The sequence below is a fragment of the Gymnoscopelus microlampas genome (genome assembly GCF_963454915.1).
Source record: "Gymnoscopelus microlampas genome assembly, chromosome: 16".
In the NCBI taxonomy this organism is placed as follows: Eukaryota; Metazoa; Chordata; class Actinopteri; order Myctophiformes; family Myctophidae; genus Gymnoscopelus; species Gymnoscopelus microlampas.
Genome location: NC_139953.1, coordinates 46,223,293 through 46,236,022, shown reverse-complemented (window position 1 = coordinate 46,236,022; position 12,730 = coordinate 46,223,293). Strand labels below are relative to the sequence as shown.

Sequence of the window (12,730 nt, the reverse complement as noted above, 5' to 3'; positions counted from 1 at the left end):
CCCCATGGAACTCACTCCCACCTCACATCAAAGCTGCCCCCACTCTCCCCACGTTTAAAACCACACTCATAACCCACCCTTTCAGACTCGCATTCCCTACCTAATCCCTCTTTTTTTTACCTTGACTTCTATAGTTTTTAACTTTTTAATCTATTTTTTTCCTAATAAGTAACTTTAATAACCATGGAAATTCACACAAAGGCTCTGGATTAGGGCCTCCTGAGTTCTTGCGCCCAGTATAGGCCCAGTTTTGTAATCCACCCCTGAATAGGGCCCATAATAGTCTTCCTTTATGCTTTCACAAACACTCTAAATGTTGAAAATGATTGTAATTAATTTCATTACGTATGAAATCATTTCTTCAAATACTAAATATCTACACACCAGTTTGAGTAAGACTAGACTAGAATCACACATGAATTTACTGTATGAATCCACTACCTCTCACTATAAAAACAACCATGACTTCAGATCATGTTTATAATCACACTTTAATGTGGAATGCAGTCTCATTAAACATCAGAAACACTATGTCTCCCATGTCATTGAGAGACAATACAATAAACAGTGAACAGAAGGACAGTTGAGAGAACATGAAGAACACAGTACAGTTAAAAACAACTCTACCAGATTGACTCAACTGTTGTTTTGACATTGTATTTACACTTTAGTCTACATTTCCATCGTTCTCCTTATCTACCCCTTTGACTGTATTCATCCTTTTCACTCCTTTTATTTGATCTTACATTTTTGCTATCAAAGCACAGTAAATCCGGCTGTAAATCAGTCCTTTTGATCAGAAGGTCAAGTTGAAGTTTTTAAACACATTTTTTTAAAAAAACGTGTATAATAGATCAAATGAAAAGAACATTATTGTTACCAGCCTCATTCTAAGGATTCATTATTGACCAAAAACAATAGATGATATCCATAATAACATGACATCATCACAACTTCACAATGTGGACATTTTGATGAGGTCATAGATCAGAATGTCGCATTCTAATGTTGATTGACAACAACACAATCATATTATATTATAGATTCTATAAAACCCATTTAAAGTTCATCATCATCATCATGTCTAACTGCATTGTTCCACAGTTACACTGATCTTCCCGGGTAACATTTTCAGAGGGGCACTATCATCTAAATTGTAAATGTATGGAAAGACTGTGTCAGTGAAAAAGTGTCTGAAGGTGTGTATGTGTGTGTTAGTATCAGGATCAGAGAATGACAGCTTTGCTTCATTAAAGTCCAGCTGGACTCTGATCCTCTGAGGTTTCTGCTTCAATGAGAGATCAGTGACTGACCTGTGTGGGGGTGTTACTTGTACTTTGTGTGCTACGTATTCACCTTCCTCTAACAGTATTCCCCAGTGTTGACCCCCTGCTTCGTCTCCCTTCCTCTGGTAAGGCTCTGCTAACAAACCAACTTCCCAGGCTGCATTGTCTCCAACCTCAACATCCCAGCTGTGAGTCCCTGAGTTAAAGCCCTCAGAACCCAGGACAAAGCCATAGCAGTCAAACCTCTCTGGGTTGTCAGGAAGCTGCTGTTCCTCTCCATGTCTCACACTGGTCAGATCATCAGACAGGGTGTATACTGAAATAGCAGTGTTGGGGTCCAGAATGACAGGAGTGTAGGAGATAATGTCCTTCATCTTGTTCCAGACTCTGAATGTCAGGTTGCCCAGGTGTTTGGTCACATCTATCAGTGGTCCAGAGCCAAGCTGTGGGTCCTGCAGTGTGAGCTCGACTCCATTTGTCCATTGTCCATTGTCCATTGTATGGATCTGCAAAAACAAGTTAATTTCCCCCTGCCCTAGGGCTCTGATGCTGTTTGAAAGGTTTAATATGTCTCTGTTCAGACCCTCAATCTTCTCCTTCATCATCTGACTCTTCTGCTGCTCTTCCTCCCTCAGTGCAGTGATGCTGGCCTCCTCTTCCTCTTGTAGAAACTGGTGAAGCTTCTTAAACTGTTCCTTAATCTGCCTCTCTGTGTGCTGGGCCTGGACCTGAATGTGTTCTGCTGTTCGGTCACTTTTCTTTTTAACTTCATTAAAGATCTCAGCATACATGCTGCAGCGCTCCTCATCCTCTGCAGCTCTCTTACGTTTTGCAGCTCTCCGTCTCTCCTGTATGAAGGCCTTACACACGTTCTTCAGAGCCAGGTTATGTTGTAGATGATCTGTTGAATGTATTTCCTTACAAACTGGACATTGCTTTATTGTCTTATGTCTACACCATTCCTGCACACAGGCATTACAGAAGCTGTGTGACAGGATAACTGCATCTTCAATATACATGAAGATGTTACAACACCCAGGACAGGACAAATCCTCTTCTGGAAGAAACAATGTGGAAGCCATTTAGTCTCTGAGTGAAGCTACAAACACACTGCTCAATACAGGAAATCAGTCAGTGGTGACACGTCCTCCTCTAGAATGTTCCCTGAAGTTTACTTTCACTGTGAATCGTGGTTGTTGTTAAAGTCCATTCAGCTGACAGAGTCAGCAGCAGGTTCCAGTTGTCTGGGTCAGTATTATCTCCTGTAGCTGGAAGTTGTGTTTGATCTGAAGGTCAATCTTATCGTCTCAGATGAGTCTGGCAGGGGGCAGAGCTTTGACACACCACCACAGACCTGTTGCAAAGAGATACATTATGTCAAACTTCCTGTTGATTTTACTCTTTGATGAACTGTCTTAAAATTGCCAGATTCTGGCTGTGATAGTTATTTTACATAGTGTTGTTCAGACTAGAACATAACTCTCAATATATTGGTAGGCATGCATCAGAAACATCAGAAAGACTAACAACACAGTTACAATTACAATTACTTTGGGCTTGTTTGAATGGGCTCGTTACTAATTCAATTACTTTATGGGGAAATTGACAACAAATTCAGAAGATTATAAGGTTTATTGTCATCCCATGATATTCTCTTACCTGTAACCTAGGATCCTACTCCAATGTTTTCTCAGAAGGTCCTGTGAAGAAGAGTGCAGCCTGAAAGTTGAACTGAAATAATAACAGTTGCTTGTCTCTGTGTGTCTCGGTGTTCTGTGGTCTGTCTGACTCTGAGCACTGACTGAGCAGGACAGTGTGTGTTGTGCTGATGTAGGAGTATAAGTAGCACCTCCCTTTTGTCTTGGAGTGGAGAAACACCTCCTCCCACCTCCTCTCAGCTCTCCTCCAACCAAGTAACTGCAGTCAGGGCCATTTCAATGTGAAAGGCTCATAACAAAAGACACCTTGATGATGATGATGGGCCATCATCAGAGAAACATTTACATAGACACAAGTTTCTTTGTGTCCTTTGCTTCATTAACATGTTGAATGTTTTTCTTTGCCAAAGAAAGCAGACCCAGAGTTGTCAGTATTAATGATTGATAAAGTTCTTAGCTGTGCAATACAATTGTCATGTTAGATTATAAAAAGGTTAGCCGAGTGGTATGTGAATCTAATACCATTTTTATTTATACGTTGTTGGACATTACCTTTTTTGATTTTTAGAAGGCTTGCAGAATGCTTTTGGAACAGTAGCATAGTAATGGCAAGTAATTGTCTTACATTCATAATTGCACCATTTTAGAATCGATAGCTACTCACTTGTAGTAATGTTCACAGTAGTAGCCTAACTGTATTGATATAATGTTGTCATACTTTGTTTGTCGATTTCAAACATTTTCATATCAATGACAATTGCTATGACATTTGATTTAGATGTGGACCCCATTTTAAATGGGTCCCAGGATCCCCCATAAGATTTGTGTTGGTCAAACGTTCTAAGATTACAATTCTTCTTTTTCTTTGAAGATAGCCGATATACAAGCGCACAACACGTCACATCGCAATGTTTACTGGACTTGTAGATGAGCTATTTTCTCAGCTTATCTGCACACAGAACGGGGAATGTTAACAAATAATTCACTTTCTGTACTTTTTAAATGTGGATGAGTTTAAGTCCTGGTCTGCTAAACACAAGAGATGCACCAAACACATTTATTTACATTCCCTTCAATATGCAGTGCAACATGTTGTGCAGATATTATACATCTGCATACTATATTGTCACCTGAGGTACACTATATGTTCATGTTTATATATTCAATTCACCAAGACATATAAAGACATACAACATACATACAAGATCATAGATACTAGGAGCAGTAAAAGTATATTTACAGAAAAACAGTGGGGGGGTCATTTATTTTGGCAAGTTAGAACTCAGTTGCAAATTCCAGACAGGTGCTATTTTATGGCGGTTTTGAAGGAGGGTAGGAAGCCACACTCTTTGATGGCTGTTGGTAGGACATTCCACATTTTGGTGGCATAACAGTAGAATTAATTCATCCGCATGTTTGTGCCGAATCTGGGAGGAATGAGATCCGTGGAGCTCCCTCTGGTGTACTCTTTCCTCTACCATGAGCCATCCCACCCTAGCTTATAATGAGCAGGGGTTAGGTGAGTCCTATGTGTGTGGGTTTAGAAGTAAAAACAGCAGCTAAACTGTCCTTCCTTTCATTTGGGGAGAAAAAAACAGTTGAAATGAAGGTATCGAGCATAAACAAAAGAGGCAGTTGATAAATTGTAACTAACAAATGAAAATAAATCAAAAATACACATGCTTTGTCACAGGAGTACGAAAACGAAACAAAAATAAAGCACTCAATACAAGTCATTTTTAACAAAGTGTCGTTATGAGCCTGGTCTTTTTAAACACACTCCAAATGCTTAATTAGTTCTGATAGGTCTGAAGTTTTGATGCCTTTGAGGTGCTAGAGCACCATGAGGTGCATGCAGAGTCAAAATGACATTGGATGAGTGCTCCAGCTAGTGTTCTCAGAGCATTCCTACAGACCAACGAGGAGACCCTGCCCAAACATCTAGTTCTTTGGTTGACTTTCTTGATCTGTTGCCATTTTTTTCACTGGAAAGACTGTTCTCTAGAATGCAACCCAGGTTAAAAGGGTTTTTTCAACCTGCACTTTGTCCTCGTCCGAGACCAGGAGTGCAGAATCACCCGCAAACAAGTACAATTTTCCATATTAGACTGGTTGCCTACTTGTCCTTCCACATGTCACGTAAACAGTGTGTCTATATTCATGTCTGAACTGGGTGTCTTGAGAATGAGTCTCAATGAGATCACCTGTATGAATAAATGATACATTAATAAAAATACAAATACAAATAGTGTATCAGTGGTTCTCATTGTGAGGTTTTAGGACAATCTTCACATAGATACTGTATAACTGGAGAATGCACAATAATTGCTATTTGAACAGAATGTATCTTTTATAAATAAATGATAAATGTATAAATAAATGCTACATTAATAACAAGAAAAATACAAATAGTATATCAGTGGTTCTCATTGTGAGGTTTTAGGACAGTCTTCACCACCCATTCACATAAATATAACTGAATAATGTACAATAATTGCTATTTGAACAGAATTTCTGGCCTAATGTAAATCAAACTGAGGGTCCTTGGAACGAGAGAGTACTTAGTCTTAGAGAATGACTGGTGTAGCTCAACGACCCACAGTCTAGATACTAGAATGTGTAAATTGGGGGATACTTGGAGACAATGACACACCTAAAGTGTGTAGATTATCTATCTGACTGTGCTGTACTGAGTGGGCCATCTGCATTTAAAATGCAAATAAGACAACAATAAGTGTGTGTGTGTGTGTGTGTGTGTGTGTGTGTGTGTGTGTGTGTGTGTGTGTGTGTGTGTGTGTGTGTGTGTGTGTGTGTGTGTGTGTGTGTGTGTGTGTGTGTGTGTGTGTGTGAGAGAGAGAGAGATCATGTAGGTATACAGTAGGCTATCTTCCAAACCATCCGGATCGACAGGCTGTTACTACCCGTTTCTAAATTTCACATAAGCAGTACATTGAGTAAATGCAAAAATACTTGCAGTGCTCATTATGCAGAATGTCTCATTTCACCCAAAATCCCCCAAATAGCAGATGGACAAGCTCACAACTCGAAGCAACACATTGTGAGCTTATGAATCGGCTATTTTTCAATTCCCAAGTATAAAATAGGGCTCAATTGGTTAATGTATGTTTTGTAATAATAAATATATATACATACATACATACATACATACAGTGGAATTGAAAGCACAATGTTCACCTCTGAGATTTAGAGAAGTAGATGTAGCCTACTGTATAGAGAAATGAAAATGTCATAACATGATAGCTCCAGTATGTGTCTCTTGGTGACATCATCACTAGTCTTGTCACTCTGCCTTTCATCTTAAGACAAATAAAACTGATCTGTACAATATTTATAGAAATAAATAATGTCAACTCTTTTAAAGTGAACTTTAACAGTAGCAACAGGACATTTTCATATATTTCTGCTGTGTTTTCTGGTAAGTCAGTCAGTTGTTTTAGTCACTTGGCCCATGACTGAATGTTGTTGAATCATCCTTTTCTCTTTCAACAGCTAATACATTATTTTGAAGGGTGACATTATGAAGTTATGATTGTGGCCGAGTTGACACCAAAGTCTTGACTGTCACTAGGCAGATCAGAACATGATAATGAGTAAGTCATAACTGAATACAGAATATACTGGAATTATAAATAATACCAAAATGTAGGCTATTTATCAAAGTTAAATGCCCTGCCATAATGTCTTGGTTTGATGAAAAATAATAACGTGATTTTTGACACCAGTCATTATAAAGGGATAACATCAAGTGAATTAGTTTGACTCATGATATATTTTATAGCCTAGAGTCTATAACCTGGACTGTCGTAAATAGTGAGAGGACAACACAGAAACCATCAGGCAGGAAGTTCACATCAAGGTTTAATCCAGATTACAGTCAAGGATCAGAAGCAGGAGATCAAACAGTGAAGACTAATGTAATCAGGGATCAGGCAGAGAATGATCATTAGACACAGGTTCACACAGGAACAGTCAGGATCAGTGGTGTAACGTAGTAACAGCGGGCCCTGATGCAGGCTATTTAGGACGGGTCCCCCATCCTCCAGTTCACACCCACAATAGGCTCCTCACAGTTTTTACTGTTTGAGGAACAGTATCAGTAAATATGTTTGTTTTAAGATGGGGGTCCGTGGCCAAATGCATTTGGGGGTCCTTGACATGAACACGTTTGAGAACCACCGCTTTGGGAAACACTTGTCAATGTGACTGTCATTGACCACAACACAATCATATATACAGATTCTATAAAATAAAAGTAATATCCTCCTTTAAAGACACACTATCATCAGTGTAAATGAATGGAACGAGTGTGTCAGTGAAAGTGTATTCGAAGGTGTGTCTGTGTGTGTTAGTATCAGGATCAGAGAATGACAGCTTTCCTTCATTCCAGTCCAGCTGGACTCTGATCCTCTGAGGTTTCTGCTTCAATGAGAGAGGAGTGACTGACCCTGGTGATCCTGCTGTGTATTCACCTTCATCTAACATTATTCCCCAGCGTGGACCCCCTCTGTCTTCCTTCCTCTGGTAAGACTCTGGTAACACACCCACTACCCAGTCTGCATTGTCTCCAACCTCAACATCCCAGCTGTGAGTCCATGAGTTAAAGCCCTCAGAACCCAGGACATAGCCAACTTGGTCAAACCTCTCTGGGTTGTCAGGAAGCTGCTGTTCCTCTCCATCTCTCACACTGGTCAGATCATCAGACAGGGTGTATACTGGATGGGCAGTGTTGGGGTCCAGAATGACAGGAGTGTAGGAGACAATGTCCTTCATCTTGTTCCAGACTCTGAAGGTCAGGTTTCTCAGGTGTTTGGTGACATCTATCAGTGAACCTGAGACCAGCTGTGGGTCCTGCAGTGTGAACTTGACTCTTTCCATTGTGGTCTTGTAGTTCTGCAGGAATGAGATGTGTTCAGCTCTCAGCCCCTTCTCTATGACTCTGATGTTTTTTGAAAGGGTGGATATCTCTCTGTTCAGACCCTTAATTTTCTCCTTCATCATCTGACTCCTCTGCTGCTCTTCATCCCTCAGTGCAGTGATGCTGGCCTCCTCTTCCTCTTTAAGGAACCGATGAAGCTTTTTAAACTGTTCCTTAATCTGCATCTTTGTGTGCCGGGCCTGGACCTTAATGTGTTTTGCTGTTCGGTCACTTTTCTTTTTAACTTGATTAAATACCTCCAGTTTCTCCTGTAAAGGCTTCAGTAATTTCTGGACTTCCTCCTTGTGATCCAGAGCAGCTTCATCGATGGGTCTGAAACGGTTGGTGTGGTTGGTGTGTTTTTTAGAATCTCGACACACAACACACACTGGCTGTTGACATTCCAGACAGAACAGTTTGAGTTTCTCAGCATGCAGACTGCAGAAATCCTCAGACCCTGAGGAAGTTCTCTCACGTTTTGAAGCTCTCCGTCTCTCCTGTATGAAGGCCTCACACAGGTTCTTCAGAGCCAGGTTAAGGGGTAGATGATCTGTTGAATGTATTGTATGATCTGTGTTGAATGTATGATCTGTTGAATGTATGGGTAGATGGTCTGTTGAATGTGGACATCGCTTTATTGTCTTCTGTCTCCACCATTCCTGCAGACAAGCATTACAGAGGCTGTGGCTACATGACAGTATAACAGGATCTTTAAAGATGTCACGACACACAGGACAGGAATAATCCTCTTCTGGAAGAGACGACGTGGAAGCCATTTAGTCTCTGAGTGAAGCTACACATACTCTGCTTAATACAGGAAGTCAGTCAGTCGTAGTAACACTGCCTCCTCTAGAATGTTCCCTGAGCATTCCCAACCACGATTCCCTTTCACTGTGAATCGTGGTTGTTGTTAAAGTCCATTCAGCTGACAGAGTCAGCAGCAGGTTCCAGTGGTCTGGGTCAGTATTCCCTCCTGTAGCTGATGTGGAAACACAGTCTGTCCTCCTCACTGGAAGTTGTGTTTGATCTGAAGGTCAATCTAATCGTCTCAGATGAATCTGGCAGGCGGCGGAGCTTTGACACACCACCACAGACCTGTTGCAAAGTACACACACACACACACAAACACAAATTTGTGTGTGCCTGGCCTTAAGTCATATCCAGGCTTGACAAAGTCGGGTCCGTATAGCCTGGTTCATTCGGTTCCATGAACGCCAAGCCAGGCTGAAAAGGAGCGACTTTGTCGAGCTAGGCCTTGTCAAGCCAGGCTGTGTGTCGAGCCAGGATAATGAAGTATTTCTATGGAACCTGAACCTGGCGTCTATGGAAGAAACAAGCAACCTGCGTCATCTCGTTCTGCACGAACGGTCGCTCGTTCGCGACATTCGGTGCATGTTTGAGTATCATGAGACTCCACGATGAACAGTAGTAGAGAAAAAACGAACTTTGCATCGATTATAATAGACAATTTTCACTCTTACACGGGCTCCCAGTATGCCAATGGAGGGGGTCTTTTGGTATGAATTAAAATAAAATATTACATTACAACATAAAAACAACAACAAACAGTTATACAGATACAAACAAAAAACAGAACAGACACTCTTGCTCTCATAATCTCCCTGCACATATCTTTTGTAAAAAATCAAAAGAAAAAAGAAAAACACTCCAGTTCCTTTTCCTTTTTTAAAAATGTATAAGTTAACCATTATGTAGGAGGGGTCAGCGTGCACTTATTGAAGTGGTCGACGAAGGGTTGCCAGGTCTTGTAAAATTTGTCTTCACTCCCTCTCAATTCAAACTTTATCTTTTGCAATTGCAAATAGTGCATTACATCTTTCATAAGTGCAGTATGGGTTGGAGCCTGCACTTGCTTCCAATTCAACAATATCAGTCTGCGAGCCAGTAGAGTCACAAATGTTACCATGTTGTACTGAACAACACTAGTCCAGGGGTCTTCAACGTTTTCAGAGCAGGGACCCCCTCTAAATTGTATAAAATTGTGTTGCAGATAAAACTTTTTTTGTTTACTTGGTCTGCTCTTTTTTCCCTCTACACCTATAACTCTTTGCCACAAAATAGCCGATCTACAAGCTCACAACGCCTGGCAGCGCGAGGCGTTGTGAGCTTATAGATCTGCTATTTTTGGCCAAAGTTCTCCTCAGAAAAGGGATGCTAGGGTTCAAGTTGTTAATGTAAAAAAAAAAAATCATACCACACAAAGATTTGGCGGACCCCCTGTAGTAACTCTGAGGACCCCCTAGGGGTCCCGGACCCCCTGTTGAAGACCCCTGCACTGGTCAGTTTGACCATAGGCCCTCTGACTCCCAATACTGCTGTCAGTGGATCCGGGTCAAAAGGTTTTTTAACAATGTCTGACAGTGATTTAAATATATTTAGCCAATATGATGTTAATTTTGTGCAGTGCCAGAACATATGAGCTAAAGTGGCTGGAGACTGGCCACATCTGTCGCAGGATGAATTTACAGTTGGATACATTTTGTTGAGCTTTTCCATTTGACAAATGCAATCTGTGTGATGTTTTAAATTGCAGAAGACCATGCCTGGCGCATACTGAAGAGGAATGTACAAGTTTGTACGTAAGTTTTACGAGAGAGAATTAGGCATTGGTGAATTATAATTTGAAAATTTTCAGTGTGCAGAATTTCTGATTATTACTGAATTATCTAAGAATCTACATCAATTGATAATTCTCTTTATATCATTGAGATAGGTTCATTTGTTAATCCAATTAATCATACATTTGTGATTCATCATTTTATTAATCAAAATCAAATTATGTTTGAGTTGACACACTGGTACGTATAGTGTTAATACTGAATTAATTCAGTACTGTGTATAGTTCCACAAAAGAAGTCAGAGACGTATACTATGCATTGTTCGAGAGCCTACAGGATGGATTTTGGGATGGCAAGGAACATGTCAGCCAAAATAAACTGTTTGACATGTTCATGAAGAACAACGATAGTGACACACAGAAACGGATCCTGGCCACATTTGTCAAACCTGACAGCCAAATCCACTGTGTAGTGGCAACAATTGCATTTGGGTTGGGTGTCCAGGTTGAAGATGTGAGGATTGTTGTGCACTGGGGGCCCCCAAGGAACATCCTGAACTATTGGCAGGTATGGGTTGGAATGTTCTGGGTAATCAAATAGCTTACCAAGTATATTCAGAAGAACCAATTCTTGATTCAAAGTCATTCACAGTTCAAGTATCGCAATAAATTATGACACTGGATTTCAATATAGAAACAAACATCGACATATTGGTATCCCTGAATCTGTTCATTAATCTTTTTTTTCTCCACCACTACATGTTAGGAGGTGGGAAGGTGTTCCCGTGATGGAGCTCCAGGGAGAACCCTATTGTGCGTGTACAGTAGATCGCATGGATTAAAGCTAGTTTAAATCTCAAGACTGAAAATGTCCTAATGTGCGATTTGTCAAACCGTGTTAAAGGATCCCCCACACACACACTAGCGCCGATTCCTAAACAATGATACAATATGTAAAATTAGGCTGCTTTAGTAATATTGTTCCTGCCGTTCTACATACTGCCACATACTGCCAAGAGCTTGTAGATCGGCTATTTTTGCTGCGCTACATTCTTCCATAGAAGACATGCTGGCTTCCATGGAATCCAAGTGACTGAAATCAGTCTTGGTGACTGAGAACTTTAATCCATGAGATCGTAGAACGGGCAAACATGTGGACGCATCCATGATGGAGCTCATCAAGAAGAGAAATAGAGAGAAAGACAATGTATGCATAAGGAGACAAGCACTGCAACACATCCTCCTGCCCCAGATGGACGCAGAAGATGCACTGGAAGCTGCTTGTGGAAGAGATGTGTGTTGCTCTGTGTGGGATGCTGCTAGTGTGCAATTATGATGTCAGTCTTTTTCTGAGGAGTTTTAGTTTTGGGAGTGGGTATAATTCATAGAGTTAAAAAATAATAGAGAGGGCACCCGAAATCTCCTCCCATCCACTTGCATTGAGTTGCTCACCCAGCGCATGGGCCTAAATCACCCCTTCTTCCGGGTTGGAAATTTGGTGGGCGCGGCCTATTTTGGGCCCCAGTGCGTCACTTCTGTGACGCGTTTTGCATAGTCTCGCGTAGCCAGACAACCATTCCACAATCTCTGAATGCTATATAGAGTCTTCAACTATAACTCCCGAAATCCAAGAGAGGAAACTGGCACTTCCGTTCACGAAAATGTATTTTAAAATATCTTTACATTTTAATTTTTAATTTCCATTTCTGCTAAGCAGCAAGCTAAATACACTTAGATGATTTGTATTTATATTAGGATAAATGTGCGCGACTGTAAAGACGAAACGGAAGTGGGGAGGAGGCTTCACATCCGGTTTATATTCTAATCATGATCAGAGCTTTCGAGTCCCAGACTGTATGACCGGAAACATTTGAAAATTGTGGGAGGCAACAGTCTGGCCACGCGAGACTACGCTTTGCGTCACAGAAGCGCGCAGCCCCGCACGCAAGCTCGTGCGCATGCTCATGAGTCGAGCCCATTGGTCGAAACCGTTTTCGCTCGTTCGTGTAGGAGCCCCTAAGCTGCAGTACCATGAATGGCCAGCATGTCCATTTGGCTTCAATGAAACCACTGGGTTCTGGGGGCTTGGTAAAATTACATCAAGTGATTTATTTTAATTTGCACACCGTTTTACTACTACACCGTTATACTATATTGTAGACTCCATCTGGGATCTTAGTATAATCTGAGCTTCAATTGGAATTGACTATTTGAAAAATGAAGCAATTTTTTATTTAGGTTCTGAAATGAAAATCAGTAAAATAGACTTTTC

General features: G+C 40.8%; 1 protein-coding gene across 1 annotated transcript; it reads right to left on the bottom strand.

The window, feature by feature from the left end:
- Positions 1-1,084: 1,084 nt before the first annotated feature.
- On the bottom strand, positions 1,085-8,656 carry LOC311063036 (nuclear factor 7, brain-like; the record flags this gene model as incomplete). Its single annotated transcript, XM_084082251.1, has 3 exons — positions 1,085-2,014; positions 8,087-8,430; positions 8,557-8,656. The coding sequence occupies 3 exons, from the start codon at positions 8,654-8,656 to the stop codon at positions 1,085-1,087; spliced, it is 1,374 nt and encodes a 457-aa protein (XP_083938377.1).
- Positions 8,657-12,730: the final 4,074 nt, after the last annotated feature.